A 21,561-nucleotide genomic window follows, 5' to 3' on the forward strand; every position below is an offset into this window, starting at 1 on the left:
CACAAACAATCCAAATAGAAAATAAATCATTCACCCACAATAACACAATCACCATAACACAAGATATTTTGACGTGGAAACCCAAATGGGAAAAACCACGGTGAGTAAAACTCACAAGTCTACTATCTGCAGAATAGCAACCAGACCGGTTAAGGTCAGACTGGTTAAGGCCTTACAATGTTCTTCACCAGAACAAATCCTATTAGGAATCCTGATCTCTATTAGGAGATAAGTCATGTTAAAGACTACCTTGTTAAAGGATTTCAGATCCACAACTGTGAACCACCTTGTTAGAGGATTTAGAACAGGCTTAACTGAGCCTACCCAGTTAAGGGTTTCTGACTTGTCAAAGAGATTAGTAATCAACAAGTAAGTGATCTACAAAGTAGCACAAAATGCTTAGTTAGATCCTTGATTGCTCTCTGTTAATGCATTGCAACATTACTTTAGTCTTTTGTCCTTCAGATGTTCAATCTTCGTCGCAAGATACTTTTTTTTGCAAAGAACTAATCTTACACACCCAAAACCCTAGACATGATGTCCTCATATAGGAATTTGATTTCATGTCGGTCCAATGAGATTAGATTACAATTTCCTAGGTACAATGCATCTAGACACAATTTGTAACTCGACACAAAATCATCGCATCAGTGTCGGTGGATGACAACTCATCACACTTTACAAGTTTGTCGGTTAACAAAACAAAGTATACCGATTATTGGTTTACAAACAAAGACTGGTAAACTAGAACATAGTATTCCGATCTTAAAAAGATTGGCTACCGCTTGGGGTCCTTGTACCACTTGAGATCCTCGGTCATGCTTTGACTGGTAAGCTCCTTCTGCAAATACTGATAGTCTTCTACAAACAAAGACTATGCATACATTGGCATATAATACCGGTTTGAACAATACATCACATACTACTGGTTGAGAATAACTCATAAAACAAATAAGTGTGTGTCCATCAATGACAATCACAACTAAGTACAAACATCATCAAAATGCCAACATTCATCACACCACAAGGTCATACAATTCCAAAAGCATACAAATTAAGCTTTCCATGTACCAACAATACAACATAATATGAAGCTTTGGTTACTGGTATCAAAATGGCTATAGAATGGAACATTACACAACTTCAATTCTTTGGAGATTCTCAGCTTGCCATCAATCAAATTAATGACCATTACCAAACAAAGGATGACAAACTCATGCCTTACAAAAATATGGTAGATGATTTCAAGAAGTATTTTGTAGAAATAACTTTTGAGAAAATCCCAAGGAATGACAATAAAGCAGCAGATGCCATGGCAACACTTGCTTCTCTACTTCAGACATAAAAAAATCAAGAGCGTTATGAATTCCTGGTGGAAGAGTTGTTTTACCTTGCTCATAATTGTCATGATTCCCAAACTATATGTCACCTTGTTGGGCATGATTCCTCCCGCTATGGCCAAACTTATACATACCTGAAAGATAACACCCTACCTCCCAATTTGTCGAAAAATCAAAAGAGAAACTTTATTCGCCAATCCTCCCATTATACTCTTGTCGCGGATACCCTGTTTAAACAAGGTCTAGACAGTACTCTTTTAAGATGTCTCGAACGAGAAGAATCTGATAAGGCCTTAAATGAAGTCCATAACAACATTTGTGGCACTCATTCAAGTGGTCTTACCCTTTCGAAAAAAATCATATGCTTGGGCTATTATTGGCCAACTATGGAACAAGATTCTTTTCAGATAGCTAAAACATGCAAAAAATGTCAAATCCATGGGAATTTGATTCATGCACCAGCACAATAACTTCATGATTTGGCAACATCTTGGCCCTTCTGCCAATGGGGTCTTGATCTAGTAGGAAAGATAAATCCTTCTACATCCAATGGTCACAAATTCATTCTTGTAGCTACATAATATTTTACAAAATGGATTGAGGCAGTACCTCTCACAAATATCACAGGAAAACAAATTGCTGCATTTATCTTGAACTACATCATCTGTCGCTATGGAGTACCCATGACCATTATCACTGATAATGGGCGGCTGTTCAAGAATCAAGATGTCCAAGAGCTATGTGAGAAATTCAAGGTCCAACACAAAATTTCCATACCCTGCTATCCACAAAGAAATGGGCAAGCAGAAGTATCAAACAAAACTATTTTGAAAATTCTCAAAAAGACACTGAATGATGCTGGCAGAGATTGACATATTCAATTGAACCCTTCTCTATGGGCCTATTGTACTAGTATCCGCACACCAACAGCTACCACACCTTTCTCTCTTATTTATGGATAAGAAGCAATACTTCCAATAGAAGTAGAGATACCTTCTCTACGAATATCATTAAGCTTTTATCCCAGATGAAGAACAACGAGTATCTAGATTGCAGGAGTTAGAATTAATCCATGAACGAAGACAAATGCCTTCGATTATTTAAAAGTGTATCAACAAAGAATGTGTCAAAGTTATAATCACAAGGTCAAGCCACGAACCTTTCAAGTTGGAGAACTAGTACTAAAGGAAAATCCACAAAACCAGTCAGATCGAGAAAAGAAAGGGAAGTTTGAACCAAACTGGTTAGGTTCGTTTGTGGTCACAACAATATTTGGATCAAGAGCATATCAGCTATCAGCACAAGATGGGGATCAACTCGAGGAACCCATCAATAGCATGCATCTGAAGAAGTTTTATGTTTGAAAAAGCAAAAAAATCCAATAACAGTGAAAAAGATGAAAATCCAAAAACATTGAAAAAGATGAAAATCCAAAAACAATGAAAAAACTAGAATTTTTTTTTTTTTGGTCAGGCCCGTGCCCCCCCCCTCTGCACCAGTGGCACCTCCTGTGGCGTCCATGGTGCCCGCGGTGGTGCCAACGACACCTCTTGCGATGCCCATGGTGCCCACGGTGGTGCCGACGACGTTCGCCGCCATGGCACCACCGAGCCACTTCCAAAGGCCAATTTTATTTTCAAAAAATAAAAAAAAATTTGAAGTTTTTTTTTTCGAAAATCAAAGTGAAACCTTAAAAATTTGAAGATTTTTCAAAAGTCCAAAGCAAAATCCTAAAAACCCATATCAAAAATGGTAGTTTTTTACAAACCCACATGACGAAAATGCTAAACAGTGATTTTTTCTACAAATAGCTAAAATTTTCAAAATCCAACTACAAAATGATAAAGTTGGGTTTTCTCGAAGTACATACTGATGGACCGTAGGCCGAAGGACGCTCATGTCGCTGAACTCGCTCGAACCTATGCTGGTGGTACGAGATCGTCATTTCTTCCTCCAGAGCAAACTTTTCGAACAATTGAAGTGCACAAATGAAGAGTGGTAAAAGGAATTCACCTTTTTAAACTCACATTAGGGCATTTAAGTGGGATTTTTATTCCACTAATCTTTAATAATCTAATCAACTAATCAACTTGGTAGGGCAGCGTTTTTAAATTTCTTATCGGGAAATGAATCGGATCAACTCTAAAAATATCTAAAAAAACAAAAAACGAAAAATCATTAAAAATCTAAAAATTGGAAAAATTTCAAAAATATCAAAAAAATTAACAAATCGTGAAAAATTCAAAAACATTGCAAAAATTATCTGATTCATCTCCCGAGGGGGCATCCTCGCATCAATATCTATCAATCAACATCTGGGGCATCATATCAAGATTTATCATCGCAAACATCGAAACCGCATCATATCGAGATTTATCATCTCAAAATCGAATCAATATCATATCGAAATCGAATCCGCATTGAAATCAAGATCAAATTTGCATCATATCAAAATCAATATCAACAACATCATCAATCGAGTTTTATTTGAACCAACACGTCGTGACACATCACTTCAAAGAGGGGCAAAATGTATACACCTAAAAATTGTCTAAAGATAGTTAATTAAATACACAGTTATTTGATTAATCCCCCTTCCCAATTAATTGAATTCACAAGCAATTTGATTAATTTCTATATTCATCTACTAGTATATAAATCTACATGATTAATTTATATAGTTCATTTCATATCCCCCTTTGATTAATTAAATCTAAACTAATTAATTCCCTCCATATAAATCAATTCTTTTAATTCCTAATTAAGATTAACAAACTCAAGTTTGTTGAAATTAATTATCATTTTTCAAATTATTTGAATTTCTAAATTCAAATGAGCACATGGCTCCTAACTTCTAACGACCTAACCTAGCCCATTCCACCTAACCCTATCCTATCTTGCACATCCTAACCTCCTTATCCTAACCTCCTATGGTATGGATATTCTCCCCTTGAGACACATGGCACTTTTGCCACATGTCTCCTCCCTTGGACACTTGCCTTCTCATGAGCAAGGCTCCTTGACATTTGTCACCAGAGAGATGACGAGTGTCCCTTCCTCCAACCTCTTCTCCAACTTCCTCAATCTTGGCCCTTGATATCTTTAGATGAAATCTAGACCGTTGATTCCTACCACCTCAACTTTGGCCTTGGAATTCCTATAAATATCCCCCATTTTGGAGCAATAAGGATCCCTTACATCCATAGTTTTAGCATCATTACTATAGGCATTTTCATTTCAATCATCTAGTAATTATCATATTGGATTAATCATAGCATTGTATTTCATATCATTTGCATAATCAATCATGATCAAGTAGCTACTCAACTCTTGAGTTGCCACTTTGGACGTCATTGCTCCGCTAAGAGCCAATCAAGCCAACACCTTCAAGGTCCTCAAGAATAGAGGAAAATGGGATACTTCAAGGAAGGCTTATGGTTTGCATCTTTAATTTAGTTTTCAATTAAGCTTTCCATTATGTTTTATTGTCTCATTATATTTGTATTCCTTTCTTATATACCACATTTTTAGCATCACAATATTCAATTATATGTATGGATACATACTTGCGCTACACCTTCTTTCTTTAATATTTGGTTTTGATTTACTTTTCAAAATAGTAATGAAAGATTGCTTCTTTTCAAATATGTATGATTGTTTATCCATGAAAGATTGTTTGTTCTTGTCGGATATAATCAAATGTAACAAGAAAGTGATGTTGCTATTTCTATTCAATGAAAGATTGTCTTCTATATAAATATTTATTCTATATTTATATGTACAAAGCTAGATAGACTTGTGTTGTGGAAAGTTACCTTCCAGGACAGGTGCCGAAAATGGGTTATAGAGAGAGAGTTTGCTTTTTCCAAACTATATTATTAGCTATGCATGGTATTATACTTGGTCGAGTAATCGAATAACCATTGAAATAGATGGATTCATTTTATTTATCCACTCTACCATATCCTTGGATGAACTTGCTTATTTCTTTAATGAATTAGATAATTGAAAATGCATGTATCATTTTAGGCACTCACCAGATTCCATCTTGTCTTTCGAATTCTTTTTGCTAAGAAATTCGTGCAGGGTTGGGTATTTTTGATTGACTGAGAATTCTGGGGAAGTGTAAGCTTCAAGTTTGGGCAAAAAAAGCACCGGATCCTTTTTCTCGTCTTCATTCTAAAGATTGAATTGAAGATAGCTTGGTTTGCATATCAAAGGACACATCTCTCTCTTTCTTTTATGTTTGTATTTATGCATTAGAAAAGCCTAAGCATTGTATGAAGATAAGATTGAGATACTTCTACAATTTTACTATTTTATGAATATTCTTTATCTATTTATAGAAATCTAGTGTTTATTATGATATCATTGGAATTATCTACAAGAGCTTAGGATGAATAAGTGTTTGAAATAGACTTATTAAATGATTTATGAGTTTATTTAAGAATAAAAAGTATTTTATTTCTTAATTAATTAAGCCTATTTTTTACTAATTATTCTGCCCTAGTTTGTCAGCAAACCCTTTCCCCTTTAAAATTAATTAAATAATATTGCATTATTTGGCTAATTTTGATTTGTCCCCTTTAATTAAACAATCTTAATTGATTAATTAAAGGTTCATTCATTTTAACCTATAGTTGAATAATTCATTTTAATTATTCAATTATCTAATTATGTCTTCGAATTAAATAAATATCCTCACTTATTTAATTTTCCTAACTATCTTCTTGAATAAGGATAATATTCACTTTTTCAATTTTTAATTGAAAATATCTTCCCAATTTTGAAAATGGCAACTTTGTCTCATGAATTATCTTTGATTTTTCGAAAACCCTAATATCTCATTAATCTTAATTTTTTATTTCAAAAATGAGGTATGCATCCCCTAAAATATGCTTTTTACTTTTTTTATCGCTTTTTCCTTCATCTCCTTCATCCTTCCCCAAATGGCAGCATTTCCATGCGTTCAATCTCATCCGCCCACCTTAAAAAAAATCCTTTCAATCCTGCCTGTCTGTCGAGTCTCTAGTTTTCTATAATTTGAGGACTGCCCTTCAATCAATGATCAGAAGAAAATTTGAATTATATTTTTTTTAGTTTGTCTATACGTTAGTAATTTGCATTTTTGAAGGCCTTCTGGCCATTTTTAGGCCTAGCAAGCGTGAGCATGGCTAGGCATGCTTTTTCAAAATATAATCTACAACTCTTGGAGACCTTTCCAACGAGTTAAATGGCTTGTAATTTCAAGTCTTGAGTAGAAAGTTATGCCTAGTTGAAGTTAGGATAAAATTTCATATAGTTTTTTGAAAATTTCATAGTTTTTAGATTTTATTATGTAATGAACAAATGTGACTGTTGGACTTCGATTCTCAAGAGGTTTTTGTGAACCTTGGAATCTCATAAACTTCTATATGTTGGATTTTCGAATGGAATAGATTACTTTTTGGCTTGCTTCAATTCTATGCTTTTTGGTTCTTGTAAACAGAATTTACAATACCGCAGGTTCTCACTCAGGTATTGTCATCCGAATCCATAATTTGGATCAGTGGTATCAGAGCAAGTTCGCTCCTGTATGTCCGATCACACGTGATCAACATATCAAAGATTGGGGTTGGAAACAAGGAATCCTTCAGACTACCTTCCTTTGAGACACACACGATCGCAGATGGCTAAGTTGCAGACCGACGATGACATTAAAGCATTAGTTGCAGATGCACTAACAAAACAACGTGAAGAAATGATGGAGCAGTTCGAGCAAATGCTGGAAAGTCATGGGTCACAAGCAAACCCGCCATTCACAGGGCATACACCATTCAAGGTGCAAGTGAATTTCGATATACCCACATTTCAAGGAAAGATCGATGCAGATGTTGTTGATGATTGGGTTTCAAAACTGAAAAGATATTTCTCTGTCAATCAGTTTTCAGATGAAGAGAAGATAACTTTCGCTCTCCTCAAAGCTGAAAATCATGTGAAAGATTCGTGGGAAGCAAAATTAGCATCCAAGGCAACAGAAAATGGCAGCACTTTTATTTTTGATCAAAAACCCACATGGGGAGAATTCATGGAACACATAAAGGAAGAATATTTTCCTATTGATACATATGAACATAAATATATGCAGTGGCAATTGCTTCGACAGAAGAAGGACCAAATTGTTCAGGAATATACTAATATGTTTCATGCCTTAGCAGCAAAGCTTGGCATCAAAGATTGTGAGAAGCACCGAGTTTTGAAATATCAGAGTGGACTCCACAGGTACATCCAAACCGAAATGGAATTCCTGAACATAGAGACTTTACCTAGTGCATATAAATTTGCTACCAAAATTGAGGAGAAATTCAAACAGAAAGGAAGGAGGGATAATTTCGCAAACAACAGATGGAAGGGTGAAGGTGGCAAAACTACATGGAAACAAACCTCCAAGGACCCCTCTCCCAATTCACCAACAAAAAAGACATGGAGTATGAAGAAGACACAAGAAAACAATATGTGGTGTGAATTCCATAAGAGGCCCTCGCATAATACAAAAGATTGCAGAACCATAAAAAGCTTAATGATGGAGACACATGAAGACAAGGCAGAATCTAAGGTAGCAGAAACTTGCATAGAAGGAAATCATGAACAGGTCATTGAGGTTGATCCATATGCCACGGTAGCTACTACAAGAATATTGCCCCAGGAGGATGAGGAGAGATTGTTCCATTCACAAATGTGGGTCAGAGGAAAAGCCCTGCACTTTATCATTGATAGCAGAAGTCAAAAGAACCTAATATCAGCAGAGACTGTGAAGAGACTGAATCTGAAAACAACAACCCACCCACAACCCTATTCAATGGGATGGGTTAGTCAAGGAAGAGATATCCAGGTGCACTAGCAGTGTCGCCTTTCATACTCCATAAAGCCTTTCAAAGATGAGGTAATCTGTGATGTGGCTCCCTTAGATGTTTGTGATGTTCTGTTGGGACAACCATATATGTACCAACGACATGGTTTTTATGAGTCCAGGTCTCGCAGCATGACCATCAAATTAGGAGAGCAGAAATATCGAATACCAGAGGTAAGCCCTGCATACACTACCTCTTTGATTAGTGCCAAGCAATGTAAGAGGTTGGTTTCCAAAACAGGAACATTCATTTTATTGATGATTCATTCTGAAGAAGAAAGAAAATCAGTTTATAGTTCCCATACCATAACAAACACCACAACACTGTAGAAAATATCAATGGATCAAATTTTGATGAAATATGAAAATCTGTTTAAGTTACCAACTGGGGTACCTACATATTGCCAAGTGAGACATACTATTGATTTGATACCAAGAATTCCATTACCTAATGAACCAGTCTACCGTACGTCAGTATTAGAGAATAATGAGATTAAGAGGCAAATACAAGAATTGATTGAGAAGGGACATATTTGTCCAAGTGCATCACCTTGTGGCAGCCCCATTGTTCTAGCAAAGAAAAAGGATGGAATCTAGAGACTTTGTATGGACTATAGGGCCTTGAATAAAATTTTAGTCAAAAATAGGTATCCACTTCCTCGGATAGATGACCTCTTGGACCAGCTTAGAGGGGCCCGATTCTTCACCAAAATTGATTTGAAATTAGGGTACCATCAAGTACCAATTGAATCAGCCGATGTGTGGAAGACAACTTTCAAATCTAAAGAGGGATTGTTTGAATGGCTAGTAATGCCTTTCGGTCTAACAAATGCTCCAACGACATTCATGAGAAAGATGATTGATATACTTAGACCATTCACTGATTCCTTTGTGGTGGTATATCTTGATGACATACTCATCTTCAACAAAACTTGGGAGGAACATTTGCAACATGTGGAAAAAATTCTCTCAACCTTACAAGATCATGGGCTTTATGCAAACAAAGAAAAGTGCTCCTTAGGTATGCAGAGTATTAGATACTTAGGATATGTTATTGACAATGAAGGTGTTCATGTTGATCCAAAGAAGATAAAAGTGATTAAGGACTGGCCGTCTCCTAGAAATCTCATAGAGTTATGAAGTTTCCTCGGGTTGACAAGCTTTTATCAGATTTGTGTTGGGATTTTCCCATCTGTCTTGGCCTCTAAATCAGTCATTGAGGGGGGGGGGGGGACACAAGCAAAGTTTAAATGGACAAGTGCTCAACAAGAAGCATTCGAGGGGCTAAAACGAAGGTTATGTTCTGCACTAGTTTTATCTCTTCCTGACCTACAACAGTCATTTGAAATACAAACAGATGCATCAGAATATGCTCTAGGGGCAGTCCTCATGCAACATGGTCATCCAGTTGCATATGGCAGTCAGACTTTTTCTGATACAGTGCGTCAATATACTACTTACGACAAGGAACTGTATTCTATTGTTCAAGCCTGTAATCAATGGAAACATTACATTCTGGGTAAGAAGACTATCATCCACACAGATCACAAACCCCTTCAATTTTTGCAAACACAAGGGAAGTTGCAGAATGATTGACATCATTTATGGTCAGCATATCTTCAACAATTTCACCTCAATATTCGCCACAAGAAGGGAAGTACTAACAAAGTAGCAGACTGTTTGAGTAGGCCTCCAATTGCAACCATAAGTATGGTTTTGAATTCATGTGGTCATCAAACTGAAGCCTGGGCTTGCTTGTATGAGAACGATGTTGAATTTGCAGATGTTTATAATCAATTAGTGAAGGGACAACAAGTGAATGATTTCTATTTGCAGGATGGAATGCTTTGTCACTTTGGCCAAATATGTGTGCCTAATGCAGAACGCAAAAAGTAGATATGGGAAGCTCACTATAGTAAGGTTGCTGGTCACTTTGGTATAGGTAAGACTACTGCTATACTCCAGAAGTATTTCTATTGGCCAAAATTACAGAATGATGTTATTTCATATATTCAAGCTTGTACCGCATGTGCTATTGCTAAGCCTACTTATCGTAAACGGGCTGTACTCACCACTTCCTATTCCTGAAAAACCTTGGCACTCAATTTCTATGGACTTTATGTCTGGTCTTCCTACCACCAAAAGAGGCCATGATTGTGTGTATGTTGTGGTAGATAGGTTCTCAAAAATGGCAGTAATAGTGGCATGTAAAAAAACCATTTCTGCAGAGGACACTGCAAAGCTATTCTTTGAATACATTTGGGTTCATTTTGGTCTGTCGAATACCATTATCTTGGATAGAGACAACAAGTTTCTTAGTAAGTTTTGGTCTACACTATGGGAAAAGATGGACACAAAATTGACAGAGTCTACTGCTTTCCACCCTCAAACAAATGGCCAAACAGAGGTAGTGACTTAGATGATCATACACATCCTACGGATGTACCACTCAAAACATCCCCGCACATGGGATGAAAGTCTTCCATATGTTCAACATAGCTACAACAGGGCAATTCACAGTTCAACTGGCCAAAACCCATTTGAGGTTTGTCTTGGTTATCAGCTACTTGCACCCATGGACGTTGCCATACCACTTATTCAACCTGATCTGGTTCCACGTGTTGGTAAGGAGGAAGATAAGGCAGCCTAGTTCATCGATAGAATTCATCATCTACAACAACAAGTTCATGAAATTTTGGAACACACCAATAAGAAGTATAAGGAGAGACATGATGAGCATCGTACTCCTCATAATTTTCAAGTTGGGGACAAGGTGTGGTTGCATATCCAGAAGGAATGATTGTAGGGTGCCAATAGGAAGCTTCGTCCTTTGCATTATGGGCCATACACCATCATAAAGCAAGTTGGTGATAATGCTTTTGAGCTTAATTTACCTCCATTTCTGGGTCTTCATCCAGTCTTCAATGTGGAACTCTTGAAGACATATTTTCCTCCACTATTAGATGTTGCAGATGTGGCAGAAACAATCTCCACTACAAAATTGAATCCAAATGCAGCTACCCCATTCCAATACGATCAGATTGTGGACACCATGGTGAAAACACTCAAACAACAACATATTTACTTGTACAAAGTGGTTCGAGCAGGGCAGATTGCTCAACAAGGAAAGTGGTTTACCAAAGAGAAGCTTCAAGAGCGTTTTCCTCATCTCATTCAAAGTGTTGATGCAATGGGGCCCATTGCTTTCCAAGGGGGAAGTAATGATCAGAAGAAAATTTGAATTATATTTTTTTTAGTTTGTCTATACGTTAGTAATTTGCATTTTTGAAGGCCTTCTGGCCATTTTTAGGCCTGGCAAATGAGAGCATGCCTACTGAATCTCATCTACAACTCCTGGAGACCTTTCCAACGAGTTAAGTGGCTCGTAATTTCGAGTCCCGAGTAGAAAGTTATGCCTAGTTGAAGTTAGGATAAAATTTCATATAGTTTTTTGAAAATTTCGTAGTTTTTAGATTTCATTATGTAATGAACAAATGTGACTGTTGGACTTCGATTCTCCAAAGGTTTTTGTGACCCTTGGAATCTCATGAAATTCTATATGTTGGATTCTCAAATGGAATAGATTACTTTTTGGCTTGCTTCAATTCTATGCTTTCTGGTTCTTATAAACATATTTTACAATACCACGGGTTCTCACTCAAGTATTGTCATCCGAATCCATAATTCAGATCAATCAATTCAACCAAATTTCATGTATTTTTACTCTATCGAAACATTCATCTAATTTCTAAGTAATCTTATTCTGTTAGTCTTAGCATCTAACTTTTATGCATTGTCATTTTGTCCTAATTTAGAGTAATTATTTAGATTAAGAATTGTTGTTCTATCCATTTGTCTAGATAATCATCTTAAATCACACATTCCTCAACCACTACCAAGGGTCTCAGAAAGGGTTTGAGTCCAAAGTTGAATAGCGTTAATGCTAGTCAAGATATAGAGTAGAAGTCTATGGATAAAGAAAAAAATCATAGTGTTTGGAGAATAAAAGATTTAACTCTTTGCGTAACAATGGAGAAGAGTTTTTGAATGTAGAAGAACATGCTCAATAAGTTAAAGAGGAGATGGAGGAGGGTTGGATTTTAGTGAAAGGGAAGCAAATTAAAGGCATAAGGATGTGGGACCAGGCCATATGCTTCTTTGATCTCATTTTAAAGATAAACCCTAGATCAATTTGTAATGTTTTGGCTTGTTAATGGCCCTTTGTTATTTGCAATTCTATATGCTAGGGGAGGTGGCTCCCCATTTCTAGCCCCAATTGATTCACACTTATTAAATTAATGTGTTATTACCTAATATCATTTTATTGCTTAGGTGCAAAAAATGAATAGCTAGAATTAAGTCATCTATGCTTAATAAATTGTAATTACTACAATAGTACATTTTTTATGCAATGTAATAGCCACTTTCATTCCACCTTAATTAGTTGCAAATTTAATTTGAACCTATATAAATTCACAACTAGATGTATTCTAAAAACTCTATTGTCTTGCTGAACAAAAAGAAATCATAGTTTCACAATCTTTATCTCCACTAAATACACAATCTAATCGACAACATAGAGAAGTTTAAAAGGTGTTTGGATTCTATGGGCCTCATGCCCCCTAGTGATTAAATTATGGTGCAAATACTCTCTTTGCTATTGCAAGGTGTTTGACAAGTAGGAGAATGTTAGGAAAATGGTGTCTTGGGTAAATATGCATGCTGATAAAATTTTGCAAGATCATATATAAATTTGATGATATTAATGTTTTAGGTTTTGAAAGTTTCAAAGTTAATTTTGAATGCCTTAGAGACATTTTTTAGGCTCAAATGTGGTCATAATTGATATAGCTAGTTATAGCTTGATAAAACACTTCTTAAGCTTTTTGATGCTTCAAATGATTTGGATCAATCGAACTCCTGAATCAAAACTTATGGCCTCCAAAAATTGGGTCCCTTGAAATGGAAAATATAAAAAATGTGTTACATAAATGAGTTGTAAAGGGGAGTTACATGTCTTGATGTGTGTTTTGACACATCATAGGGTATCTTGGATTGGAAATAAGTTGGGCACCAAGTTTTAAGTGATTTTAGCTCATGATTTTGTAACATTGTTTAATAGTTTTTTTGTATTATATATCCTATATATTTGGTGTGTGTGATGGAGGTTGCTTGTAAGATTCTTAACTATTGAGTTGCCTCTAGATCTCCATTAGTGATATTCTTGTGAAAAGATTGTTCTTCAAGTATATTATAATATGTAGTTAATTTTTAAATAATATATTACATGACTTTTGGAGCATGGGATGCTTCTCTCAAAATGTTTTCCCCACATAAATCACGGTGTTCATGTTATTATGTTAATTTTTTTTTTTACTATTGTAACTTATCATTATGAAGTTTTTTTTTTTTTTTTTTTTAAAAATTATATGAATGTATATTATGATGTATTTTGTCAATTATTATATAAAATAAAAATATGAACAATAATTTTTAGTCTACAATTTAATTTTTTATTTAATAATTTTTGAAAATATCATTTATCTATTTTTTTACTATTTTATGTTAAAAATGATCGTATATTAAAAAACTATTATTTAAATTTTATTAATCTATTTTAAACATTAATTTGAAATTCAAATTTCAAACTATATTAATATTAATGTTTTGTTGTTGCATCAATGATATTGAATATTATTATAACACTCATAATATTCTTTTTGTATAGTGAATGAAGAAGATGAATTAATGTGAAAATTAATTATTGACTTTTTAATTATTATTTTTAAAAATGACTTAATAAATATACTTAATTATACATTTGCAAAATTTGATTCACTTAATTGGAAAATGCATTATTATCTATTCACATTATTTCTGACATGCAAAAAAACCAAGAAAGAATTAATATACATATGCAATCTAATAACCATAATCTTCCTTTTAACTACAACTCGAGAGTTCGTAGATAATATTGCTTCAACTGAGTTCTTTGCTGAGGTATCCGTATGATGTTTCTGATTTTACCTTGTAATATATATGATAGTCAATTCGCCCTTTGTTTTGTAGTGCATGTACCACTCTATTTGTTGTTTAGCGCATCTGACTTTTGGTCTCAACAAGGTTAATATGGCATATTCTTTTTCTGATCTGTACAACGATGTTTTGTTTTTTTTATTTGTCTCTGGACTGTACTGTAAATCTCTTCTTTACACTTGTAGCCTCATTAGAATCTTTAATATCATTACTAGACAAACAAAAGAAGAAAGTAAGCAGACTTCATTCAAAATGGCTTCAAAATAGAAGACCTTCTGACTGTTTGGAAGAAGATTGTTTAGGGTACATCTCCTTCAAAGGCTAAAAATGTGGTGACTGATCATTTAGTTTAGGGTAAATCTATCTCCTTTAAAGATACCCACTACTCTGAATCTGACACCTCCACCGTGATAACCCCTTTTCCAAGGTCAAACAAAGTCTCAAAATTTGACCCACTGTACCTCTGCTCCCACCTTCATTGATGAACTCTTAAAGCCACATGATCTTTAGCGTGATATTTTCAAGAGGTAGCTTACCCAACTATATACTACCCAAAAGAAACCCTTGTTCTACCGAAAGCTATGGAATGGCCTTACAAATCAATGGATGAAGATACTTCCGATGCCGAGAAACATATTTCTGCCACTTTCAACAATTGTAATGTACATTAAATGAACATTTATCATTTATTTTAGGCCTTCGGTGTTTTCCCATTCCAAACTTTACTGCAATTTGTTGTTTCCAAGCATGAGTCCAGTCAGCTTCTTGTTGCTCAGCCGCTGTTGGTACACGCTTGAATCTTCACATCTGTCCAGTTCCACCACCCAACCATTTCAATACACACTAAATTATCAGCTATAAATGTGGAATATGCAGGGAAGTTGGTAACATGGTTGACTCCTCTGTTTACAACTGTACATTTATTATAGTAGTAGTAGTAGTGTTAGTACCTGTCAGGAAATGGTACCAGTGATCTCAAGCTCTCTGCAAGCTTGTCAGCATTCTGAGCATTGTTGATCATTTGGTTGAAGCAGATATACCTCCCATATGCAGAAGGTTCCTCAAATGCACAGATGTGGGCCTCTGCAACAAACCTTACATCTGCACTGGCTAACACTCCATTCTCATACATTTGTGCAGCACCTGTTCTCACCACAACCACTTCAACTTTCAACACCAATCCTCCAACCAGATTACAACTTTGTATCTAGGTACATCAGCAATTTTCTGTGAAATTAATGTCATAGAGAAGAAAAGAAAGATTACAACCCTGAACCCCTATAGTTTCTGAAAGACCAACATCACTAAATGAAGGCTGACTATCTTTATGATCTGGAATACTGGAATTGGGCACTAAAACCTATTGATGAGGGTCCTAATACAGAAGAAATTTTCAACTGCAAGAGATTAAATTCTTTCTTCTACTTGTAGACAGAATTCGGAAGAGATTGCAGGGCTAACATGGCAGATGACATTTTAATTTTAATTTCAAAGGTGCAGACCAACTCATAATGACACAGGGCAGTTGAACCACATTTCTCAAGAGATCATCATTTTTTTGTGGTTCCAGCTATATGAGGTTAAAACCCCATCATCATAATATATTAACTTACCACGAGTAGCCTAGACTTATACATTTATATCTACATGGAGCTAGAACCATGGCCAAGGTTCCAATGGTGGATTGACAAGAGCTAAAGATGCACTACTAATCCAATTAAATCAAAAGATGCTGTCGCAGTGCCACTAAACATCAATCTTGAAACCCAACAGAACAATTGATAATGGATTCAACCACCAAATCTATAAACTAAAAGGTTTCTCTCAAAAGAAAAACTTCAAGTGAAACAGGGAAAAAACAGCTGATGCAGCGAGTGGAGAAATTCATCGAATCCAATAAATTAGAACAATCATATACAATATATATTATATCAGTAAAAACCAGAATCTGAGCAATTCTAGACAACCAAATCGATCTGGTTAGCTCATAAACCATGAATCATATTCTGTTTTACAAAACAAAAGCAATGAATTTCACCTAGGAACATCTCCTATATCTAGTAACACGGCTCAAATTAGGAAAAACCAAAGTTCACTTCACTAAAACGAGATGGTCATAACTGAGGTGTTACCTTTAAGATATGCTATGGTGGATCCTGAGGTTTTGTATGCAGAGCCAGGCCCTACAACCAGGCCTGTATTAATTGTCACCATATTTACGCCTCTGTCCATGGCCAGAGCCCATGCCGTCCTCTCTGATATTGTCTTTCCCAGTGCATACCACAGCTGTAATGACAATGACACACCCTTAGATCTTATTAACATATGGGAGAGACGTTATTGCAAAAATTGTACAGTGGTGATGGATGGCATTGCTTTAAACCTTCAATTTTCTGCAAAGATTCACATCGCTCCAATGCCTTTCATGGAGGTCAGAAATTGAATTTCTATCTTCTCTCCAAACTACTGCAGCAACTGAAGATGTGAATATCACTTTTTCAATAGTTTCAGTATGGGCACATGCTTCCAGTATATTGTGGGCTGCCCTCACTTCAATTTCAGCCATGACCTCCTACATAACCAAAAAGAGAATCATCAGTACACTCAAAGATCAAGAATAACCATTGAAAGTTCCTTGTTTTGGAGCAGCCTTTTCATCTACTTACATCATATTGAGGAGAATCAAATGTGTAGAAAAGGCCAGAACATCCACGAAGTGCTTCCACTATGCTGTGATAATCCAACATATCGGCATACAGGATCTTCAAACGCTCTCCACTCAATTTCTTTAAAGATTCAACTTCAGCTACCACCAAATCAAACCGCCAATATACTCAACATATCAAAAGTAATAATTATCATACCCTGTCACTATATACAACCTATGAAGCATAACTGTATTGTACAATTCTATACTTTTCAATCGATTCGTGATGGATAACTAAATACAATCTGAAATATCAACTGAAAAATATACAAATTTAAATTCAAAAGTAAGTATACAATTCTAGAAAACTCATGCCGACCAATAACTGTGATAAAACTACACACATAAACTGTATTAAAGTTGTATTTAAACTAGACATCAACAAAATTAATTTTCTTCATAGACATCCTTAATTAGTCCTAGAGAATAATCTTGCCTATGGCTGCATGGCACCCTAAATTATTTCAATCCACTGAAGTCTGCAACTGTATGCATAAAAATATATACCTCCATTCTGAATAGTTGCATGCACAGCGTATCCCCTGTTTAGAAGACCCTGAACAATCCAGAGTCCTACGTAGGTAGATGCATCCATAACGCACACAACCTTTCCTCTGCCATTGGCTGCATCCAAATCCCTGTGAGTAAAAGCAGGCATCTTTGCTACCGTGTTCAGAATCTTGTCTGAAACTTGCAGCAAACTGATGAATTCTTCTATTGTGATGGTGCAACTGCAGCTTAATCAAATCCTGTTGGCCTAATAAGGTCTTAAATAGGGCACAAAAATCATAATTAATGTGCCCGCTGTGTATACAGATGGACTATTAAAGAAAGGGCAGGTGAAGAATAGAGCTGTTAATTGAATTTGCCCATTGGGTAGTTAGCATCGTTATTGTTAGTTTTAATAACATAATCCAAAACAAACAACTGGCTTTGTTTTTTGATTTGTTAGTGGACAGAAGAAGTAAACCCTTCATTTGTTAAGCACCCACCACACGTTTCTCCTACCCACAAGCCATTTTTTTGATCCCCAAATGTTGAGCTTCTCTTCTACTACATATGTTTAAAATACCCCTGTTCCCACCATGGCTCGGAGCTGGTCACCATTCCTGAGGAGTGAACCAATTTCAGGCAATTGTGTAACGACCAGCTTTCACCTTCGGTATTATCGACAAATTATGATGTGGGCCTGCTGGAAAGGTGGATAGTTGACCTGCATGTACCTTTCAAATGGGGAGTTGGATAGAAAGAGATAGGAAAAGTGAGATATAGCAGTATAGGAAAAGTGAGATATAGCAGTATTGGGTACATGTTATTCCTATAAAATATAATGTTTTTTCATTTGATTTTTTTTTGGTTTAACAGTAATAAAGATGCAAAACATGAAGATTTCATTCTTAAAAAAATCGTAAGAATCTATTGTATTTTATGAATTTTAAAAACTACACAAAACAATAGTGTGGAGTATAATGGCTTCTGCAATAGTCTCGTCTGAATAGGTGTATTGGCTTTTAAACATTAATACAGTTTTGAATGAGCCAAGCATATGTGGCCTTCACCGTGCCTCTACACTCTACCTTGTGAAAGCTTTTACTACTCAAAAACGTACTAACAAATTAGATCCACAAGTTCTGTGTTGTGAATGAATACAGTCATGGCTATTCTAGCTCCAAAACATACCATTCGTACAACGTTTTAGTGACAGGTTAGCGTTTTAGTGACAGGTTAGTCAATCGCAACCGTTAATTGCAAAATCGACGGTGTAAAACGCGCGACTAACACGCGTGTTAGTCAATCCGTACTATCTTTTTGAAGCCAAAATAGACGCGTCCAATGAATACTAGGCTAGTGTACGAATTATTATTCTGTCCAGAGAAGATAGATCGAGCACCGCCATTTTAGGCAGTGATGTAAGCATATTTGTTTTTATTTTATTTTTTTATCATAGTTTAAAGGTAATTATGAATTATTAAAAACAATTAACTTTGTTTATTTGTGGATTTGTCTTTCTATTATGATAAAAATATTTGCTTTGAGTTTATGATATTTTTTTTATATAATTTATTTTGGTTGTTTAAATATGAGTTAATTTTATTGTGTAATTAATTTTTTATGAAGAAATAATAAAGTATAGATTAGTAGAGTGAAAAAGTAAGAAAGGTTGGTTTGATTTGAATGTTTATTTATTTTCTATTTTTTATTGTTATATTATTAATTAATTTTGGTTGTTTAAATGAGTTAATTTTATTGTGTAATTAATTTTTTATTAAGAAATAATAAAGTATAGATTAGTAGAGTGAAAAAGTAAGAAAGGTTGGTTTGATTTGAATGTTTATTTATTTTCTATTTTTTATTATTATAATATTAATTAATTTTAGTTGTTTAAATGAGTTAATTTTATTGTGTAATTAATTTTTTATTAAGAAATAATAAAGTATAGATTAGTAGAATGAAAAAGTAAGAAAGGTTGGTTTGATTTTGAATGTTTATTTATTTTCGATTTATTATTATTATAATATTAAATAATTTTGTTTATTGTATTTGTCATGAGAGAGTAATAATGGTATTAGTTGAGAAATTTTGTTATATTTTTTTGATCTTTCGTGTCCTTCTAGATAAACAAGTATTTTTAAAACAATAAAATATACAAAGGTTAAATATTTAAAAAGTATAGATTAGTAGAATGAAAAAGTAAGAAAGGTTGGTTTGATTTCGAATGTTTATTTATTTTCGATTTATTATTATTATAATATTAAATAATTTTGTTTATTGTATTTGTCATGAGAGAGTAATAATGGTATTAGTTGAGAAATTTTGTTATATTTTTTTGATCTTTCGTGTCCTTTTAGATAAACAAGTATTTTTAAAACAATGAATTATTTAAAAATATATATTTGTTTATTTGCGAATATCTTGTTATAATATGGAAATTCTTGATTTGCTTCGACTTTATGGCAATGTTTTTTAACTTGAATTTGAAGGAAAATAAATATATAATTAATTTTGGTTGGTTAAATATGGGTTAGTTTTGTTAGTGTGAATGAGGTTATTTCCTATGTAGTTATTACTGAAAACCCATTCACGTGTTAACTTAGGATCATGCTAGTTATCCCTATATCCTAGGTGGCATTCTAGAAGTTTTCTTATAATGGGGTCATGTCATAGGTTATTTGATATTTGCTCCATACATGTATTATTATGTATTACACATTTAATGTTTGTATCAAGGGTGGTTGTCATACCTTATCACACCTTGCCGATATATTCAAGGTGCTTGTACATTGTAACATATCACAAGATCAATCATTTTCATACCAATTGATCATTTCTCAATTTTAATGCAAGGTCATGCTACAACACTCTCTTGTGGAAGGTGTCTTTCTTGTTCATTATGGGTTTATTAGCATTTCAACAAATTTAATTTAATTTATTTATTTATTAGTTAATAAATAATAAAGCATAGATTAGTGGAATGAGAATGTACAAGCCATTGGTTTGGTTTGAATGTTCATTTATTTTCTTTTTTTCATATAACACTAAGCTATTTTGTTTACTAATTCTTGTTCAAAGAATGAATAATAATGAATTGGTTGGATGCAATTTCTTTTACTTATTTAGCTAATCATCATATATCATTAAAAAAATGTATAATAATTCAATTGTCTATAATTGATTTTCTTATTGTAGATGTATAAATCTGACCACTTTCCTAAGTGAATATTTAATATTCATTTTAACCTCATTCTTCCTATTAATTAAATTTTATTTAATTAATTTCTTCATATTCATCTATTTGATTAAATAAATTACTTAATTTATTTAATTAAGTTCATCTAAGCCTTTTCTAGCCTTTAATGAAATAGATCACTCTATTTAATTAATTCCCCTTTCCCCCTTTTAATTAAATTTACATTTAACTAAATTGATCCTTGCAAATAAATAAATATAATTTATTTATTTAAATCCCCCACTTGTATTTATGCAAGTTGCATCTATTTGATTGAAATAAAATAATTTTATTTTAATTAAAATCATTTTTCCTCCACTTGCAAAATCCTACATCTCCCACTTGCCTCCTAAACCCCTTCTAGATTCTTCTAATCACTTCCAATTTAGCCTAATCCATCTCCTAAATATTGTCACATTCCTAAGCAAAGAGAAGTCACTTCTCAAAGCCTCCAAAGTCTTTGAAAACCATTATAGGCTTTATGTCCTCAACAAGTTAACCCTCAAAGTCTTCCAAACCATTTAAGGCTCTTACATAACCATTAATGGTTAACTCAACCTTCTTGCATGATTAGAGACTTTCTCTCTAACTCAACCCTCATCTAACCCAAGGGTCTCATCAAGCATTCATGGCTTTAACCTTGGTTATCTCTTTAACCCTTGCACAAGAGTTTACCTCTTGGGTAAAAGCTTTATCCATTGGATAACCCTAGTCTAACCTTAACCCTTACCTCCTAGGGTAACCTTCATGTCTTCTCAAGCATTTAATGCTTCTTTCATCTCCTCTCAAGCAACCTCTTGTTGACAATTGTCACCATTTCATTGGTGAGAATTGTGAACATGGATTGATTAACTTTCAATCC

The 21,561-nt window shown here is 34.3% G+C and overlaps 1 protein-coding gene across 1 annotated transcript; it reads right to left on the reverse strand.

Annotated features, from left to right (window-relative positions):
• Window positions 1-14,490: 14,490 nt before the first annotated feature.
• On the reverse strand, window positions 14,491-18,089 carry LOC131076734 (cinnamoyl-CoA reductase 1). The gene is made up of 6 exons (XM_058014043.2): window positions 17,480-18,089; window positions 16,932-17,071; window positions 16,649-16,837; window positions 16,398-16,551; window positions 15,216-15,408; window positions 14,491-15,072 (listed from the first exon to the last, which is right to left on the reverse strand). Exons 1-6 carry the CDS (start codon window positions 17,628-17,630, stop codon window positions 14,988-14,990), a joined length of 912 nt encoding a protein of 303 aa, XP_057870026.2. The 5' UTR covers window positions 17,631-18,089; the 3' UTR covers window positions 14,491-14,987.
• Window positions 18,090-21,561: the final 3,472 nt, after the last annotated feature.

The sequence above is a fragment of the Cryptomeria japonica genome, chromosome 10, assembly GCF_030272615.1.
Source record: "Cryptomeria japonica chromosome 10, Sugi_1.0, whole genome shotgun sequence".
NCBI classification, from domain to species: domain Eukaryota; kingdom Viridiplantae; phylum Streptophyta; class Pinopsida; order Cupressales; family Cupressaceae; genus Cryptomeria; species Cryptomeria japonica.